Source organism: Pseudochaenichthys georgianus, chromosome 7 (genome assembly GCF_902827115.2).
Source record: "Pseudochaenichthys georgianus chromosome 7, fPseGeo1.2, whole genome shotgun sequence".
Taxonomy (NCBI): Eukaryota; Metazoa; Chordata; class Actinopteri; order Perciformes; family Channichthyidae; genus Pseudochaenichthys; species Pseudochaenichthys georgianus.
The window spans coordinates 26,515,246-26,533,948 of record NC_047509.1 but is presented as its reverse complement, the minus strand read 5'-3'; the positions used below and the strand labels follow the sequence as shown (position 1 = coordinate 26,533,948).

The 18,703-nt window shown below is 42.3% G+C and overlaps 1 protein-coding gene across 1 annotated transcript; it reads left to right on the top strand.

Moving 5' to 3' along the window:
* The first annotated feature begins 964 nt into the window (after positions 1–964).
* On the top strand, positions 965–17,756 carry LOC117449804 (transketolase-like). Its single transcript, XM_034087696.2, has 14 exons — positions 965–1,173; positions 2,951–3,068; positions 3,707–3,820; positions 4,908–5,005; positions 8,878–9,069; positions 10,509–10,627; positions 11,874–12,070; positions 12,187–12,351; positions 12,588–12,744; positions 14,726–14,856; positions 15,025–15,108; positions 15,194–15,287; positions 15,383–15,505; positions 17,029–17,756. Exons 1-14 carry the CDS (start codon positions 1,067–1,069, stop codon positions 17,214–17,216), a joined length of 1,887 nt encoding a protein of 628 aa, XP_033943587.1. The 5' UTR covers positions 965–1,066; the 3' UTR covers positions 17,217–17,756.
* Positions 17,757–18,703: the final 947 nt, after the last annotated feature.

The following is an 18,703-nucleotide window of genomic DNA, read 5'->3' as shown; positions in this document are numbered from 1 at the left end:
TTGTACTTGTCCTTGGGAACCACTGTACCTAGCATGAAAAATACAAGATCACAGTCCTCTAAAATGAACCTTTCAATAACTGTAAATTCTACAATCCATCTATCTGTGTGACTACTCACCTGAATGTCATGTGAGTGCCTGTTCAGGAGGAGCTCTACTGCAGCTAATCAGCTCAAATGTCATTAATAAGATTAATGTTATTAAGGTAAGATTTGCGATCCTTCCTGTTCTTCCTCTATCACGTAAATGCTGTAGCGTCACAGGGCAGGTACACTTAATTGTTTAAATGGATTGTATCCCACTTAGTTGTATCTGATATGTGTCTATGTTTTCCCTTCCAACTTTTATTAATGTCAATAACACCGCATTTCAGCTGATTTCCGGAACCTATTTGGAAAATCCTCATATTTATTTCAAAGACATTATTAATTGTTTCCATGGGTGATGGAAGTTTGTGACAGATAGTGACTGAATGTAAAGATAAACTAAAATACCGATAAATTACATTACATTTTGAACTATATAATTTCATTATACCAGCTCATTGAGAACAGTTAATCTTGAAATGCAACATTGCAACTGTAGTGCTTTCCTTGATATGTTTTCCGTTTATTTTCACTCTTCTGCCTATGTCTTCACTGTGTCATCATCATCATCATCATCATCATCATCATCATCATCATCATCATCATCAGATACAATATGGAGCTGTATATGTTGAACCTGAGCGTCCCTGACTGTGTGAGCGTGCACCTGCTCGTGAGAGTGTACGTGTGGCCTTGGTCTCAGCCCAAAGCCCTCCCACTGTTCAATGTGCTCATGCGTGCCAGTTTGAGTAACCGTGTGCTGCTTTTAGCCCCAGATTAGCCACATTCATAGGCTTTGCTTGCGGACACGCCCCCTCCTGCTCCCTGTCTGTCAGGTTCAAAACCACTGCCTCTTTTTAACCCCTGCCACTGTCCGCTACACACCCATCGCCTCTGTTCTCGTGACAACAGACCGGGGACTTTTAACTCTTTAACTTAATTTGTGTGTACGTGTGTGCTTTCTACGTTGCATCGACCAGATGGAGGACTACCATAAACCAGACCAGCAGACGGTGCAGGCGCTCCGGAACATCGCGACCCGGCTCCGGATCAACTCCATCAAAGCGACAACTGCAGCTGGCAGCGGGTAAGAGGGGGAACACGGAGGAATTAAATAAGACTGAACATATATGGTATTGCAAAACAAAACAAAACAAGGTTATTGCCCCGGGACAGTTAATATATGATTAATGCACTTGAATTATTATAAACGCAGGCTCGAATGTACACAACAAAGCCAGTTTTCGTTTTGTCCTGATGGACCGACTCACTGTCCCCATCAGACTGCGTGCAGGAGGATCAGCAGAATAAAGCTGCACGTGAGAATATTTGCTTTCAGTGTGACGTAGAAAAATTGACTAAATGTTCTAATGTTATTGTAAGTAAAATAGTTGTGTGCCAAAATGCATTGTGCGTAATTTACGCACTTGTCAAGAAAGTAGGCTAGCAAGGTGTTAAGGATCAGAGTTAATCTAATTTGCATGATTTACGATAATTTTTGAGGGATATGATAGCCTACTCATGAAATTAAATTAAACTGACTTTTTTTATTTTTGTAAAACCGCCCCTTCAATACCGTGCACTATTTAAAACATAGGGTCGTATTTGGTTCGGCATACATTGCTGCGGGTTCACAGTGTTCCGCTCACTCTTAACCCTTTGCGTACGCTGGTCGTTTAGAGGAGGGGCAGGGGCTCGAGCGGTACATGCTCTCGTGCAGGCAGCGGAATGGGTCCGGGGAGCGCGCGCTGCTGCCTCCCCGCATAGGTCCGATGAGACATTTCAAAATAAAATTGCAAGTGAAAGAAAATAGCAGATTAAAGGATTAAATGTAAAACAGTGGAAATGTTCCTGTGTGTGCTTTTTATTTTATTCCAATGCTGAATATCCCACGTGTCGAATACTACACCGTATAAATATTTTGTATTTATTAGTTGCATTGGAGATGTTTGAACTGCAGTAACTGTGTTTATTGCCCTCGTTTTGCCTCTCTTATTCGTGTTTTCTGTAGTTATTGATGATTTTTGACTGAGCACTACTTTTCTTTAAATCAATTCAGAGACTCTCAATTAGTAGACTAAACCTTAAGTAGCTGATTCAAAGTCAATCATAAGATGTTCAATAGTGCAATTCCAGTTTGATCACTGAAACATGCTTATGTAGCTTACATTTTTGGCTTACATTCATGTTTCATTTATTCCATTCTTTTATCACAGCCAGTGGTCACGTTGCATCGCTCACCTCATATCCTGTCATCAAACATGACATCTATTTATCATGTCCTTTAGGATTTTTGCTTTATTCATTTTTTTCATTATTTGTTCACTTTTTCCCTTTTCAGCAAAGTAAGGAAAATGCCCTTCGTGGAAGAGGCCTGAGTGAGGTATTATAGGCATGTGGTTTGAAAATAAACAGAATAACAACATTTGACAAATAAAACATCATAACCACATGTTAAAAGGTATTGGCATTACTGTGTGGTACTACAGTTTGAATTATGTCTGTATGTGTGCATGTATAAGAGAGGGGGGCTTCCTCCAAATGTATGTACACTTCTTGTGTGTGTTAGACACTGTATATTTAGATACTGCCTGTCTGACCCTGATCAAGTCAGTCTCACTAGCATACTGTCTGTCTTACATAACTCTGACTACAGTGGGACTGGCATGAATTAACCCTCTCCACGTTGACAAAGTGTCCAGCTTGACTTCTAGTTTTAATCCCTTTCTCTGCATATGTGTGTGCAAAGTTTTCCCTCAAAATGCTTTTGGAGTACAACAGTGGAAGCAGGGGGCACGTCAAGTTTTTCATTTGATTTGCAGTGTATCTAATTCCTTTCTTGCCATATTCCTTTTTTTTTGCAGTCATCCCACATCATGTTGCAGCATATCAGAGATCATGTCTGTGCTGTTCTTTCATACCATGAAATACCGACCTGAAGACCCCCGAAACGCCAACAGCGACCGCTTTATCCTCTCCAAGGTACACACACACACACACACACACACACACACACACACACACACACACACACACACACACACACACACACACACACACACACACACACACACACACACACACACACACACACACACACACACAGCAGGTGTTCCTCCTATGAATGCCCAGCGACACCATGACCTACTTATAATTTAATACACATCTTGTGAAAATGCGTTGTGCAAGCCCTCATGCATTTTTTAATAGTGTTTGATATTTATAAGGTGCCAGTGCTTTAAAAAACATACTTATAATGCATTACATTTGCTAATAATTTATCATCATTGTTATAATAAGCTATCATTAATATTAACAATGCTTTATAACATAACACATTTTTTAAATCATTATATCATTATAATAAATGTTTTAATGCATTATACCTCAGTAATTATATAACTTTACTTAAAGCACTCAATGCAGAGAAACTTATTATCACAATGTTATGCATGATAACCTGTTTTCAGGCGTGCGGAAAATGTACACGAGGAGGGGAAATGACATAAAAACTGCATCTTACATTGTTGAGCGATTTATAAAGCTCCAGCACCCAGAAACAGGTTTCCAGTGTGTGATGTTATCTCTCTAAATATGACCTTTGACCTCTGCCTCCTCAGGGTCATGCAGCCCCCGTGCTGTACGCCGTGTGGGCGGAGACGGGCTACCTGAAGGAGAACGAGCTCCTCAACCTCCGCAAGGTGGACTCCATCCTGGAGGGACACCCAGTGCCGGTGAGGCCTGCAGGAAACATTGAGAAAACATAAAAACCCAGACCCCTGCCATATGCAGTATTTAACTGGTCTTTGGAAAGCCATTGGATGTCCATGAGGAAACTAATTTAAAACAGGGCTATACCAGTACATGAACATTAAGGCTTCATTCACAGCTCACTCTTCAACCATTATCACATTTGAATCTCTCTGACTTCAAAACAGTTCCCTTATCTGTTTCTTGATATCTTTTACAAACTCAAAGATCATATTGCAAACGTTTTTGTGCTAAAGGTTACATTTGACTTTGCTCCCAGCCTGGCGAGCATGAAGCCATCTGTCAAACTCGAGCTTTGGGCAAACCCTTTGACCGCATCTAAGAATCTTAAAATATTTATATGACATTACCAAGGGAATGTGTGTCACTGGTGTATACTGAGTTGTTCAAATATGCAGCATTTCAAAATCTTCCTTTCAGCAATTTAGGATAGTGTACTTTTCCTGCTAGAAATGGTTTGAATATCTCTGTGACATAGAGAGGAAATGAGCTTTCACACTGTGGTTCAGAACAGGGTGCAAGATAAATAGGACAGGGAATACAAATAAAACATATATTTTTCTGCCATCTATAAATGAGGTTTCATGCACATTCTGTTCATAGAGAGACATGAACACACTCACAGATCACAGACAGAGATGATGTTGTGTGACAGAGGCGGTCCGTCCTCTGCTCCTTTCTCCTCCTCTGCAGACATTAACAAGACGCTGTGTTCACATCAACCCAGATACTGACACACTGCAGACTGTCGCACCACATTCTTTCTTCTTCTTGCACGTTAGGAATTCTCAGAAAAACATCCACTGTACTTCATGGTTTCTGTGTATGCAGTCTTGCTCTCTGCTGATGTATGTGTGTGTGTGTGTGTGTGTGTGTGTGTGTGTGTGTGTGTGTGTGTGTGTGTGTGTGTGTGTGTGTGTGTGTGTGTGTGTGGTGTGTGTGTGTGGTGTGTGTGTGTGTGTGTGTGTGTGTGTGTGTGTGTGTGTGTGTGTGTGTGTGTGTGTGTGTGTGTGTGTGTGTGTGTGTGTGTGTGTGTGTGTGTGTTAACAGAAGCAGCAGTTTGTGGATGTGGCCACTGGATCTCTGGGTCAGGGGCTGGGAGCCGCCTGTGGGATGGCCTACACCGGAAAATACTTTGACAAGGCCAGGTAACATTCACAAAACACACGCACACAAATTGTAACACAGAGACTCCCTGACATTGAGCAAAGCAGCAGGCCAGCTTGCTTCTACACACAGGTAGACGGTATGAAATGATGCATGACATAGCGCACGCTGCACTGAACCATGCTGACATGTGACATTTAAAACATTTGGATCAAAGCTTACCTGACAGGTCTGGTCATTTAGGCCAGCGCTCAGAGAGCCAGGGGATCTGACCTCTGATCAGTTCTACAATCATATCAGTCCAGTTAGATCAAGAACCACTCCAGAAAGAGGTAAAGTGAGGGGGGGAAATTGATGATGGGGATTCCTTTGTTTGATTAAAATATTAAGATAGATTTTTTTAATTTGATGAACAATATCCATCGGTTTCTTTTGTTGTATTTCTTTATAAAACGTCTTTACATTCCAATGGATAGGTCAGTCCTCGTGTCTCCTTTGTTCTAGCGTGATCTAGAAAGCGCCACATGGTTTCCACTCCAACAAAAGCAAGGGCAAGAGAGGTCCGCATGCCATTCACATTTCATAGAAAATGCATAGGCCTATGATGCAAAAGCGCCTTGGCTGATTTTCAGGAACATGGTTTACACATTTCTTTGTAAACCAAACGGAGAGAGACGGACTCAACGGCAATTTTGTATTTTTACACACAACAGACGCAGTGAAAAAGCAGTTTGGGGAACGTCGCATTTGCAGTCAGAGTTGGCTGCCCTTGATATCTCTCACTCTGCATTCTGTGTGCACTCGATTGTTTCTGCTCTAATAATCACACATGCAAGAGTACGGCTCCTCCCTCAACTCCCTGCCTCACCCTTTATCCTCATCCTCTCGCAATAAAAACGCAAAAATCCCACGCAGTTCTTTTATATTTTATACACCGTGCATGTCGCTGTGTACGGTTGTGCGTGCGAGGGCGTACGTATTTCCCCTGAGATGCTGGGAAAAGCCTGTCAAGCTAATTCACTGCAACACAGCCGCTCTGAAGTCACTTTAAGAGGCTGCATCAATGCTTTCATAACATAATATGTGGCAAAAACTGCAGAATGGCAACCATATCAACTCCTATTTTAGGCAGAAACACACAACCTGGAGTGCAGCTGCAGGAATATTTAGCATTGTATTGTAGCGACCCTGTATAGGGTGCTGAGTGTGTCACTCAAGCATGCTGTCCAATCAGCATCTTGATATGCCACACCTGTGAGGTGGGATGGATTATCTCGGCAAAGGAGAAGTGCTCACTATCACAGATTTTTTCAGATTTGTGAACAATATTTGCAATACTCAAGTTGTAAAAAAAAATCAGGGGGGGTGGTGGATTTTATCATATGGGGACATAATTTGTGTTGATAACCCGCCGAGGGTGGGAGACCAACCAGCATAAAGATAATTATTATACTCCTAAAACAACATGCATGTTATGGATGTTCAGATACTCCTTTTATTGCTCTTGACCAAGGCACCTCAGAATTAGAGTCGGTCCCCGGGCTGCCATGGCACCACTAACATTTAGGGTCAGATTGGTGCAAAATCTTTTTTTCACTTTAATTTAAAGGGGGGGAGGGGATACACAAATGTGGTTATAATGGAAGTATATGGTACAAATCTTGTAGGTTAACAGTCCCTCATTTATTATTCAGATGGATCAACTGATTATACTAATAATAAAGTCAAAATAGTTTTTAGAATATTGAATTTTTTCAAAAAAGCAGTTACTGGTATACGATCAAAACTGGTATCTAAAGGGTTACATTTTTATCGTAATTAATTAAATCATTATGTAAATTAAACACTTCATGAAAAATTTGAGGGAAAAAATTAGAGAAATATTGATCTATCATCATTTTATTGCAGTTCAAATACAAATATGTTATGTTAGCATTCCCAATGTTACTTTTTTTAACAGGGCATTAAGTGCAAATTGAAATTGTTTACAAAATATGAAAATATATTAAAAGATTATACAGATAATACAAAATAGGACCAATGTTGTCAATGGCTGCCTACCATTGTATCTCATCCCCCATCTCATAGAAGTTTCCAAAGATTTTCATAATCATGCTTTTTGGTCTAAATGTTTCTGGCTCTTGCTTTCGGATTGTTAGCTAAGCAATGGCTTTGAAGCCAAGTCTTGACATATACCTCTGGTCTGAACTTGTTCAGTGGAGGGCCAACACACTGACAAATAGCACCTATTAGCCTTAAATTACATCCCTTACCCCCCTACTGGCCGGCTACCTGCCCCCAGATGAAAAGCAAGGCTGACATGCTTTTTACCTCTAGGGAGCTTCTAGTTGTGGTTAAAATGTTCATCTGACTAAACCCACGTTCACACTCAGCTGTGGAGATGACTAGAGTGTTCACTGCTTGAAGGAGGGGTTTCAGCTCTTCTGGTGCTGGTGGTATCATTTCATCAACAGTTTTGAGTCGTATCAGCTAGCTAACACGAGAGAAAAACGTATAACTCCAAACTAAGTTGTTATTGCTGCTTATGTCCATAGATTCCACCTTTGGTGACTAAAGTAGTGAGTAATGACTAAGATTACTGACTCTTGACTTACCTGAAATGTTATTTTTAGTATTTTTAAATATGAAGTCCCTCAGATCGCGTTGTCCTCCTGGTCGCTTGGCCATTGTGATGACCGTTACCTGCGCTTCTGGTATAGATCAAACAGGCGCATCACGGCGCTCTGGCGCGCTCTAGGGCACTCGCATAGCGTCAGTGACTTGTGTGCGTGCTCCCTCGCCCACAGTATTTTACTCAAAATGCGCAAAATTAATGTTGAAATAGCATTAATACCAGTGCCACGTTCATTGATAAAATTACATAAGGGATGGAAAGGGGGAATGGCAGTTTTAGAAGGGGGATGATTTTGACCGTTTTTATTTCAGGGGGGATGCCATCCCCCCTCACCCCCCCTCAACTCGAGTAGCCTACTGAATATTTGAGAGAAATGGTTATTTTGTGTATATAGAAAATGTTTTAGATCTTTGAGTTCATCTCATGAAAAATGGGAGCAAAAACAAAAGTGTTGCATTTATATTTTTGTTCAGTGTAATAAAAGGAATAGAGTAAAATGAAAGGGTACCCTTACACTGTGGTTTCTTCAGAGCGCTGCATTCATAATACTCCTGTTCAGTTCAAAATAAAAATTAAACTCTTGAATGTGACTTGATTACAATTTTAGTTTAACTTTATAGCTTACTAACCTGCTGTTAAAATAAATTATAGTTTCAAACTTGGATGCTGAAATGATCAGGCACAACAACTAATCAACTCTCTTTATTTGAATGTGTATGTACTTATTATATTTAGAGACTGGAACACTGAACACAAGCTGACATCTTTTTCTTCAGAATTGGGTCTTTTGGAACGTTTCAGCAGACACATTTAATAACCATAACCTTAAGATATCTGTCTAAGTGGTTATTAATGCTTTTCCCTCCAGTCTTAAATATGATCTCTTTTCTCATCCTCTATCTCTCTCCATCTCCACCTCTGTGAAATTCCTCTCCTTTCTCTCTCTGCCGTGTGTTTTTTCGGGTTCGGAATGTGTGGTGTAATGTGGCGTGTCTCGGCCTATCTTCCAGCTTTAATGAATGTGTCTATTTGACTGGAAAGCTGTCAGCAGTCGTTACGCCGCGGGAGCAACTAGTGAGGGTGATCAGAGCGCAGTGGAGCAGAGTGTGTGTTTGTGTGTGTTTAGGTGTGAGGGGTGCTGTCACATTGAGCCCTATAGGAGGGATCAGGAGATGATGAGGAATTGGAGCTGATACAGAAAATCACCCCTCCATATAATTGAACCTCTCTTCCTGTCTGCTCCACATGAACTGAAGTCTCTCCCCCTTCTGTTTGTAGCTATCAGGTGTTCTGCCTGCTGGGAGATGGTGAGATGTCCGAGGGCTCGGTGTGGGAGGCCATGGCCTTCGCCTCGTACTACCAGCTAGACAACCTGGTGGCCATTTTGGACATCAACCGCCTGGGACAGAGCGACCCGGCTCCACTGCAGCACCACGTGGAGAAGTACCAGCGACGCTGCGAGGCCTTTGGGTGAGCAGGGGGGAGTCAGAGGGTGAGGGTGTGCACGGGAGGGTGGGTGTTTGTAAAAATATCTAAATGTGAGGCGATTGTGTGTCATGTACTTGAGTAAACAACCCAGATGAAATTGAATTAACAGCTTTCCATAATGGATGAATAAATCATCATGTATTCAGTTACGGCCCGTCTACACTATAGCGTCGACAGCGTCGAAAACTCCAATCTGCCCATTCACTTTCAATGGGGTGACGTCACGTAGCCTCGCTTTTTCGCCGAACTGAATTGTGGGTAGCAGAGCGGTCCGTCTCCGGCGTCAGAAGTTGTGTTCAACTTCTGACGCCGGAGTAGCCAGCGCCAGCCAATCAAATCCCGTTTCCCAAAATCTGACAGCTGAAGCCGTAGCCAATCAAACCGCGTCTAAGCTGGGAGAGATATCCCGCCGTTCATTTCTATATTTCAAAAAAAAGTCGGAGGAGAAACTAACTATCGCCGTAGCAATCACCCGGTTTTGTATGACCAGACCCTCTTCACCTACCGGGATACAAACCGGAGGAACCAGGCATGGAGGGAGGTGGCAGAGACAGTGGGGGAAACTGGTAGGTTTTCGCCTGTTTGGGGAGTTTATATATATATATTGCTCCCATAAAATCCCCGGGGTTTTTTGCTTTGTATGTCGGGGGCGGGAGATTCATGTGATTGGTTGTTGGTCATGTTGCTTGAATAAAATCCCCAAGCTCCAGACACGCCCAGCTCCAAGCTTTTTTTGAAGCTGTAGTGTGGACGCTCCGTTACGGCCCGTCCACACAGCGGCGTGCGTTGACGCTTCACCATTCACTTTGAATGGGGTGACGTCACTTTTAGCTGAAATGCATCGTGGGAAGCGACGTGGAGCATAGCTGGCGTGGCTCGCTGCAAAAGTTGAGCAATGTTCAACTTTTGACGCCTCGGCAGAAGCGTCAGCCAATCGAATCATATGCCAGTACAAGCTCTAGCCAATCAAACCGCTGCTTGTGTGTCAGGGGCGGGAGATTCATGTGATTGGTTGTTGGTCGAGTTTCAGACACGCCCGCCGGCAAGCGTCAGCGCACACCGCTGTGTGGACGGGCCGTAATGATGGCAACTATTCCTAAATTGTGAGCATTTTTGTATTAGATACAATGTTACTTTGTAAACCAGAATCTGATTTCAGCAACCATTTTTTGTAACATTTACAAAGATGTATTATGTTGTGAACTGCTCTGTTTGGGTTGTGTCAAATCTTCTGTCTAAATCCAAGATAGGGAGATATGAGCTAAAACGCTAACATGCTGCTACGATATAAAGTAGGGGGAAGGTATGGAAGATTTCCAGTAGGCATGTTTATTTTAAGAAAAGAAACCTAGTGTTTTATTAATTCATAGAAACTGATCTGGTCGAGTGCATTTATAGTTTCTTCTCCTCTGATTTCCCAGCTGGCAAGCCATCATTGTGGACGGCCACAGTGTGGAGGAGCTGTGCAAAGTGCTGAGTCAGCCTCGCCATCAGCCACTCGCCATCATTGCCAAGACTATCAAGGGCAAGGGCATCCCAGGTACAATGCACAGGCACACAGTAATCAACCCTATGCAAACGCCAACGTCAGTGTGGTTTTATCCTGTAATGTGAAGAGTTCCAACATGTTAAATAATTAGACACAAATTCCTAAAAAATGTATGGATGTATCTTTCAAAAGTCAAACTAAATGAAGAAACATATTTCAAGCAAAACCATTAAGAGTATCATACATTCTAAACCATGACATGTATCGCTCACCTGCTTCAAAAGCCTGTTTCTTAATTGATAACTCAGTGAAACCCAAGGGTAATAATATTTCGGTCAGAAGTATTTTTACCGCCCCAGGGACCTGCAGCCAGTGCAGAGGGGCCCTGACTCGCTGTAATCCAGGCAGCGCTTTCATGTTTTAGCTGCATCAACTCGGTAATCCCTCAGAATGTGTAGGGGCAGCGTGTATGACCATGTGTGTTTGTAAGAGAGAAAGGTTAAAAAAAGGAGTTATAACAGCAACGTGTGTGTGTGTCTAAGAGAGGAGTATGTCTTTGTATAGATACGTTTTTCTCAGAATGGTGAGAGTTGTTTTACAGTAAGTCTCTGGCCTCTCGATTTTGATATTTGAAGTATGTGGGGACTCACTGAAGTGTACAATTGTTATGAGTGTGACAGGTGGCCTTAGTTTATTTTATGCACATGCGTGTGGAGGATATTTAAGTTTGAAGGACATCAGGAGGAATTTAGTTTCCAGAGTATATGCATTTTTCAGGTGCGTCAACATTGATATCTAAACGTTCTTAATAAATAAGTCAGCGTGGAAGATGTACTGCGATTTTTTAACAAACATTTTAAAATACATCAAAACAACTACAAGTCATGCATGCCAAATCTAACTTAAGTTCAAAGTGCATTTAAAGTGCTCAAGTGGGTTGGAAGCTCATCTCAACAATTTAGCTATACTTTTTGTACATATTTCCCTTCAAAATGAAGTGCACAATGTAGCACAACATGGAAATATTAAAGTAAGGTGACCTAAATGTCCTTTAGGTAAAGTTCTTGACAAATGTAGTTAGTTACTTTCCACCACTGTCAAAAACAATCAACAATTCTACACGATTTCAAAATACGAAATGTATGTTTTTGGCAGCATATGTACAGTGTCATTGACCAAACAATCAGACAGGTTTCCGGTTTGTCCGGTTAAAAAAGTTTTGTTTTTATTACCTCAACTCTGTCATTAGTTTTCATTGTCATATAATATACTGCACTGTTTTTTGTGTGTCTTTCAGCGGCTGAGGATAAGATGGGTTGGCACGGTAAGCCCCTGCCCAAAGACATGGCCGACAGCGTGATCAAAGAGATGCAGAGCCGTATTGTCAGCTGCAACAAGCGCCTGTATCCTTCTCCGCCCGTCGAGGATGCATCGCCTGTCAGCCTGCGCAACATCCGCATGCCCAGTGCACCCAGCTACAAGACTGGAGAGAAGGTAAGACCAGCTCAGATGTCTTGACTTGATTGTGTTTGATATCAGACTAAAGAAAAACATTTCACATTTTTGCACAACAAAGCTTTGATTTGTTTGGTTTGTCCCTGTTTCACCAGATTGCTACAAGGAAGGCGTACGGCATGGCTCTGGCCAAGCTGGGCCGCTACAACGACCACGTAGTGGCTCTGGATGGAGACACCAAGAACTCCACCTTTGCCGAGCTTTTCAAGAATGAACACCCAAACCGCTTTGTGGAGTGCTACATCGCAGAGCAGAACATGGTGAGAAACAGACAAGTTAGAATAAGAGAATACCTTTTTCTTTATACTGCAGTAGCCTATAGACTTTTTTACTTTGCTGTGAACATTGTGCGTAGGTAAAGCTGAGACATTTCAAAGCCAGGGAACCACCAAAGTCAGCAGGATGTATCCTTGGGGGACCATGATTGTCTGTAGAAAATGTTCCCGTATTTCACTAATGTTGTACCACCTCCTAATGTTCCTCCTCTCTCCTGCAGGTGAGCGTGGCGATAGGCTGTGCCGTGCGGGACCGTAACGTGGTGTTTGCCAGCACCTTCGCCACCTTCTTCAGTCGGGCCTACGACCAGATCCGCATGGCCGCCATCTCCGAGAGCAACATCAACCTCTGCGGCTCCCACTGTGGCGTCTCTATTGGTCAGTTCATGCCTCTCGTTTCACCACCAATCATGACCTGAAAGAATCATCCTATGAACTTTCAGACGTTCCTTTATTTCTTGTGATGAACAACATTAGACTGTTAAACAGTGCATCATTGCTAACAGTTGGGGTTATTTTGTAGGATATAATGATGTTTTACTGGCATTTAGATAAGAAAATAAGACAACACCGAAGGAGAGCAAATATGTTGTTAGCGTAAAGTCACTTTAACCCACATTAGGTGCATTCACACCGCAGTACTTTTCCCACAAAGGTTCATGAGAACTTAGAGCCGGTACTAAAATTAGTTCATGAGAACCTTTTTACCCCCTTTTCAGTCCCTGCTAGAGAGCAGGGACTTTCGTGGGAGAAAAAGGTTCCTATGTCTGATTGGCTGGGCGGAATGCAAACCACGCCCCTTAAAAGTCCCAAAAAGTTTTGTGAAGCCGCCATTTTATTATCCTCGCATTAACATTATTAGCATTAGCCCAGCGCAGAAACGCAGAGAGACTAACTTATGGCAACACAAAATAAAACATGGGAGCGGTGGAGATGAGGAGGTGTCGGCGTTCTGGCGATTTACTCGGAAGCCAGTCCCCAACTCCGGGGCAGTATACGCCGTGAAGTGGTTTGCGGCCTGCCAGCAAACCCGAAGAAGAAGAAGTGACGTCAGCGGCTTCATTTGCCTAATCCACCCCCAGGGACTTATTCCGGTGTGAACGCGATCTGTACTTAGTTCATGAGAACTAAAGAGTTCTCATGAACTAAGTTCTCATGAACCTTTGTGGGAAAAGTACTGTGGTGTGAATGCGCCTAGTATGTCTTTGTGAATTTCACTGTGACCCTTTTTTATTGTTTTTTGGGGATTTTTAGCCCACTGAAATATATGAAAACAAGCAAAAACAGGCGAAACAAATCTAGATGCCTCAAATTTGAACAACTACAGACCAGTATCTAACTTGCCATTTTTAAGTAAAATTATAGAAAACAATGTTTTTAATCACTTGAATGATTTTATTGATTCTCATAATCTGTTTGAAGTGTACCAGTGTTGATAATAGCAAGCAATCAGCTTAAGTAAATTAAGTAAATTACCTCAGATGCAATGCAGACAAGGACAAGCTCTCGGTTTTAGTAGTTTAGTACTTGACTTAAACGCTGTTTTTGAAACTGTAGATCATACAATTATTTTAGGTTGACTGAACAATCTTGTTGGCATTTCTGGTACAGTTATTAATTGGCTTACATCTTACCTAACAGTTTTTATACACATGGAAGAAGAGTCATCTAAAGACTATCAATTGAATTGTGGTGTTCCCCAAGGCTCAATTTTAGGTCCCCTTTATGTCTTCAGGAAACACGGCATAAGTTTCCGTGGTTATGCTGATGATATAAAGCTCTATATTGCTAACGATTTATTTGATTTTGATTTACATTTGATAATATTTTTCTAATTGTTAAACTAGATCCAAAATATACACAATGCATGTCAAGTAAAAAATCAACTAAAGCAGAAGATATACAATTCTTTAATGTTTTATCAGATTAGATTCAACTTGACTGCAGTGGGTTGAACCGCTCCTTTGTATTTGTCAGTTTTACATTTTCCTGATCCAAAACCCTTTTCACTCCAATTTCTTACCTTCTCTGTTATTCTGTTTTACATCTTCCTCTCCTGGTATCAGCCCTCCTCCTCCTCCTCCTCCTCCTCCTCCTCCTCCTCCTCCTCCTCCTCCTCCTCCTCCTCCTCCCCCTCACTGTCTCTGTTTCATGGACGTGACGACAGAGCGGCCTGATTTTCTTTCTCCTCCTCCTCCTCCTCCCCTGTCTCCTCCTCCTCCACTTCTCCAGGTACATTGCATGTGCACCTTTCCTGACCGAATGCATGCCAGTCTACCAGAATGTGTTTTCCCATGAACAATAAACATGTTATCATGACTCTTCCTGACTTTTGGTGCTGATATGTGTGTGTGATCAGGTGAGGACGGGCCCTCTCAGATGGCTCTGGAAGATTTGGCCTTGTTTAGGGCCATTCCCACGGCAACCATCTTCTACCCTAGCGATGGTGTCTCCACTGAGAAGGCTGTGGAGCTCGCCGCCAACACAAAGGTACCAATAGTCGCTGTAAAAAGGAAATAAGGGGGAAAAAAATGTTTACATTTGTAGAGTAGAGTAAGAAAAAAAACATTATATTAAGATTGTGATAAAGTTAGTTAAAAAAGTACACATGTAAATTAGTCCTAAATACTCAGGTCAATTATTTCTGGTTGGTTTCAGGGTTTGTGTTTCATCCGAACAAGCCGCCCAGAGAACAACATCATCTACAGCTGCAACGAGGACTTCCATGTTGGTCAGGCTAAGGTTTGTAGCTGCGTTCTGTTTTTAATCCCTAATTATCACTAACACCACATTTATCCATATAAATATCTCTTCCCCTTCCACTCAGGTTGTGTATAAGACCAATGACGACCAGGTGACTGTGATCGGAGCCGGAGTGACCCTCCACGAGGCTCTGGCCGCTGCTGAACAGCTGAAGAAAGGTATAAAGAAAGCAAACCCATGTCACGTGAATGTGTACAGTCTTCTATCAACCAGCAGTTTGACTGATCCTCTACTTTCCTCTCTCTTCCTTCAGAGAGAATTAACATCCGTGTGATCGACCCGTTCACCATCAAACCTCTGGACTCCAAGACCATCATCGACAACGCCAGGGCTACCAGAGGACGCATCATCACAGTGGAGGACCACTACCACGAAGGTGAGGAGTAACACATGACCCACAAATATGTTAGCCTAAAACATCTAAGATCCAACTTTCACATATCTGTTTCCACTCAACACTTCAATTATGTAATGGAAAACTCAAAACATTTCAACTTTACAGCGAGGCCATATAGTTAAGAATTGCATTTGGTCCTTGAAGTCATGATTTATCATGGATTTATGTTTATAATGTCCCATTGATAAATATACCATAATCATAAAACGCCAGAAATGCTCTCCAAGTATTCTCAATTCCCCAAATACGTCGATTTCCGGACACACTGACGTTCTTTAATTACACATCATACTTTTTGACAGACACAAATAATGTAGCAATGTAGTCCCACACTACTGCGCAATCTAGTTAATTATGTCCAATTAAAATCTGTACAGTTGCATCCGTGTGGAGTTCATGACAATAACACGCAGCTCTAACTAGCAGGCTTAACGATTGTTGTGCTTTCGCTAGTGTGTTTGTTTCTCATGAATAAAAAGCCTGGGGCAGACAAAGGACAAAGGTCTGTCTGCAGATGGAGAAGCTGTGAGGTGCGCCGGTGGGGGGTGTAGGGATGCTGTAGTGTACAGTACTGTAGAGATTGGGGGTGAAAGTTGCGGAGCGAGATGTAAGATACAGAGAAGGTGAAATGGATGAAAACAATACATGAGGGAGGCGGGGGAGCTGGGAGAGCCTGTCAGGGTTTCTTAATTTCAGCTCCAGCCTATGGGCTCTCGCTGACCTACATTCAGTACCAGCATGACAGATGTATAGAATTTGCTTTTCTTTGTCTCTCCTCCACACACACAAACATGCAAACACCAATATTCGGATGAACCTGACCGTTTAATTTTGATTTATATGTGTGTGTTGGCACTTAGCAGAGGGTGGAAGATGGTGCAGGGAAGAGGGGGAAGCCCAGTACCACTACCCGTTTCCTCCAAACCAATTTTAATTGTATTTTGGAGATGAGGTTAAATGAAGGAAGTAGAAGTTGAGTCCTTTTGTGAACTGTTTACTCTTTCCCTGGTCATGTAATGTTTTATTGGTATAATAAAAAGTCTGATCGATAATGTTTATTTTCTGTAGTACAGTGGGTACCTATACAGCGCATGTCTTTCTCTGTCTCTCTTTTGCACACACTAGTTCCCAGCTAGTATATCAACCAAGGGTTGGGGAGAAAGTAGTAGTGAATCAGTCTCAGCTTTCATGTTCACTCAATCAGAAATGTTTGAATGACAGTTTTGAGAAAAAATAGGGGAGGATCGAGGGAGGTAATAGACTGGGGGTGAAGGAGGAGGAGTGAGAAAGTGGAGGGAGGGCGTAGTCTGTCCTGTCAGTCCACATCACATCACTGCAGCTCAACCGTCCGTTAGGGTGTGAGAGATTTAAGATGACAGTGTGGAAAACAAAAGAAGAACAAAGACAGAAATTGTAGAAAAAGCATTGGATAACTCACAAGTACCAATGCTTTTGTTCTGTACATTTGGTGAACTAACCCTTCTTATTTTCTGATTCCTTAGGTGGGATAGGTGAGGCTGTGTGTGCGGCTGTCGTGAACGAGACCGGCTTCACCGTGCAGCGCCTGGCCGTCTCCCAGGTGCCCCGCAGCGGGAAGCCCGCAGAGCTACTCCGGATCTTCGGCATCGACCGCGACGGCATCACTCAGGCAGTCCGGAAGATGCTCAGCGGCGCCGCCAACGCCAAGTAAACACGTTGCAGCGGTGGCAGCAGCAGCAACATGGCAAAGGACTCCGTGGTTACCTGGTGATCACCATGGAGACATCAAACAACACAGAGGGAGGGGACACACTTCCGGCCCACTCATGCTCTCCTCCTCGTAAAACAACCTCTAGCATTGGTTTTTAAATAATAAAAAAAAAGATAACCTGGTTTTCTCTTTAACTGTCATCACTGTGACCCCGTTAGTTTGTGTAAACACACCCCTCCCCGTCACACACACACACACACACATCCCCCCTCCAACCCTTTCCTACCGCCCAGAGAAAGTTCTGGTACTGCTGTAGTGTTTCAGTAAAGCAGTGAATGTGATTTGGAGTAAAGTAAAATCTTTTTTATATTTTCTGTGGAACCCCTGTCAGTTTTTTGGTGCAGGCTCACAGGTCTGCACCCATACAACTCTGTAACCCCCCCACTATATCCAGCAGGGTGTGGACGAACTCTGGTTTGGTCTGTTTGAGCACTGACTGTTTTTAATCTGTCCACCCTAACTTGGATGGGACTGCTTTACACCAATAAAGGGATGGTTTCTTCACAATATCTGTGTCTGATGTCTTTCTTTTCTCGGTCCATTTTCTAAACCCTGTCGTTGCCATCATGGCTGTTTTCGTTTTCTGTACTTCCACCAGGTTTTATCTGGCGTCACCAACAGGTCAAAATAACTTCTACTAAAATTAAAAAATACCATTTAAATGAAAAAACATAGCATTGCACTAAATGTATATAGGCCAAAAGGTAAAGTGTTACTATGCAAACTGCATGATTGCTAGCACACTAGGGTTACTGCAGTATTTCCCAGTAACAAATGTTAGAGTTGGAGTTTTGCATTATAACATGCCAAATGTTATGATGTCATGTATTGTTTATTTTCCTTATTTTCCATCGATGCCTGCCAGTTTGGAGTGCACACACTTAAAGGTTCCCTGGGGACTTTTTTACCCCCTGGCCTGTAATGCAATGAGTGTTGTTTTTTTTATCCTCTATGGTTCACACAATTCTACCGATGTGAAAAAACAAAGATTTCTGAGTATAAGGTCTGTTTCTTGGTTAAGTGCCCTTGTGACTAATGGATGTCCATAGGATCAAGCCTGCACCCACCATGTGCAATTCATATTTAATGTGCGTTAATAATTTAATAGCAAGTCTATTGAAAAATGCACGCAGACTGCAGTGTGTGTGTGTCAGTAAAATATGTGTGGGATTTAGCAAATAAACCATGTTTTATGCAAATTGTGGGTTGGATTTATTCATCCTATTTATTCTGGTTTGCCTATAGGTGCTGTGGCTTTAACCCTCGCCATTCAAATGAAATGTACACTTATTTTTATACTCACAATAGGAGAAAATGAAACAAAAAATAAATAAATAGGTAGGAGTCTTGTTTTTTGTGGATTTAAAAAATCTGGGTGAAACGAAATAACAGCCACACCCAGAATTACAGTAAGGTTACATTTTTCC

Coding starts and splice junctions, on each gene's coding strand:
- LOC117449804 (XM_034087696.2), top strand. CDS start 1,067: ATGGAGGACTACCATAAACCAGACCAGCAGACGGTGCAGGCGCTCCGG. Junction 5,006..8,877: donor AAATACTTTGACAAGGCCAG/GTAACATTCACA, acceptor TTCTGTTTGTAG/CTATCAGGTGTTCTGCCTGC. Junction 12,352..12,587: donor ACATCGCAGAGCAGAACATG/GTGAGAAACAGA, acceptor TCTCTCCTGCAG/GTGAGCGTGGCGATAGGCTG.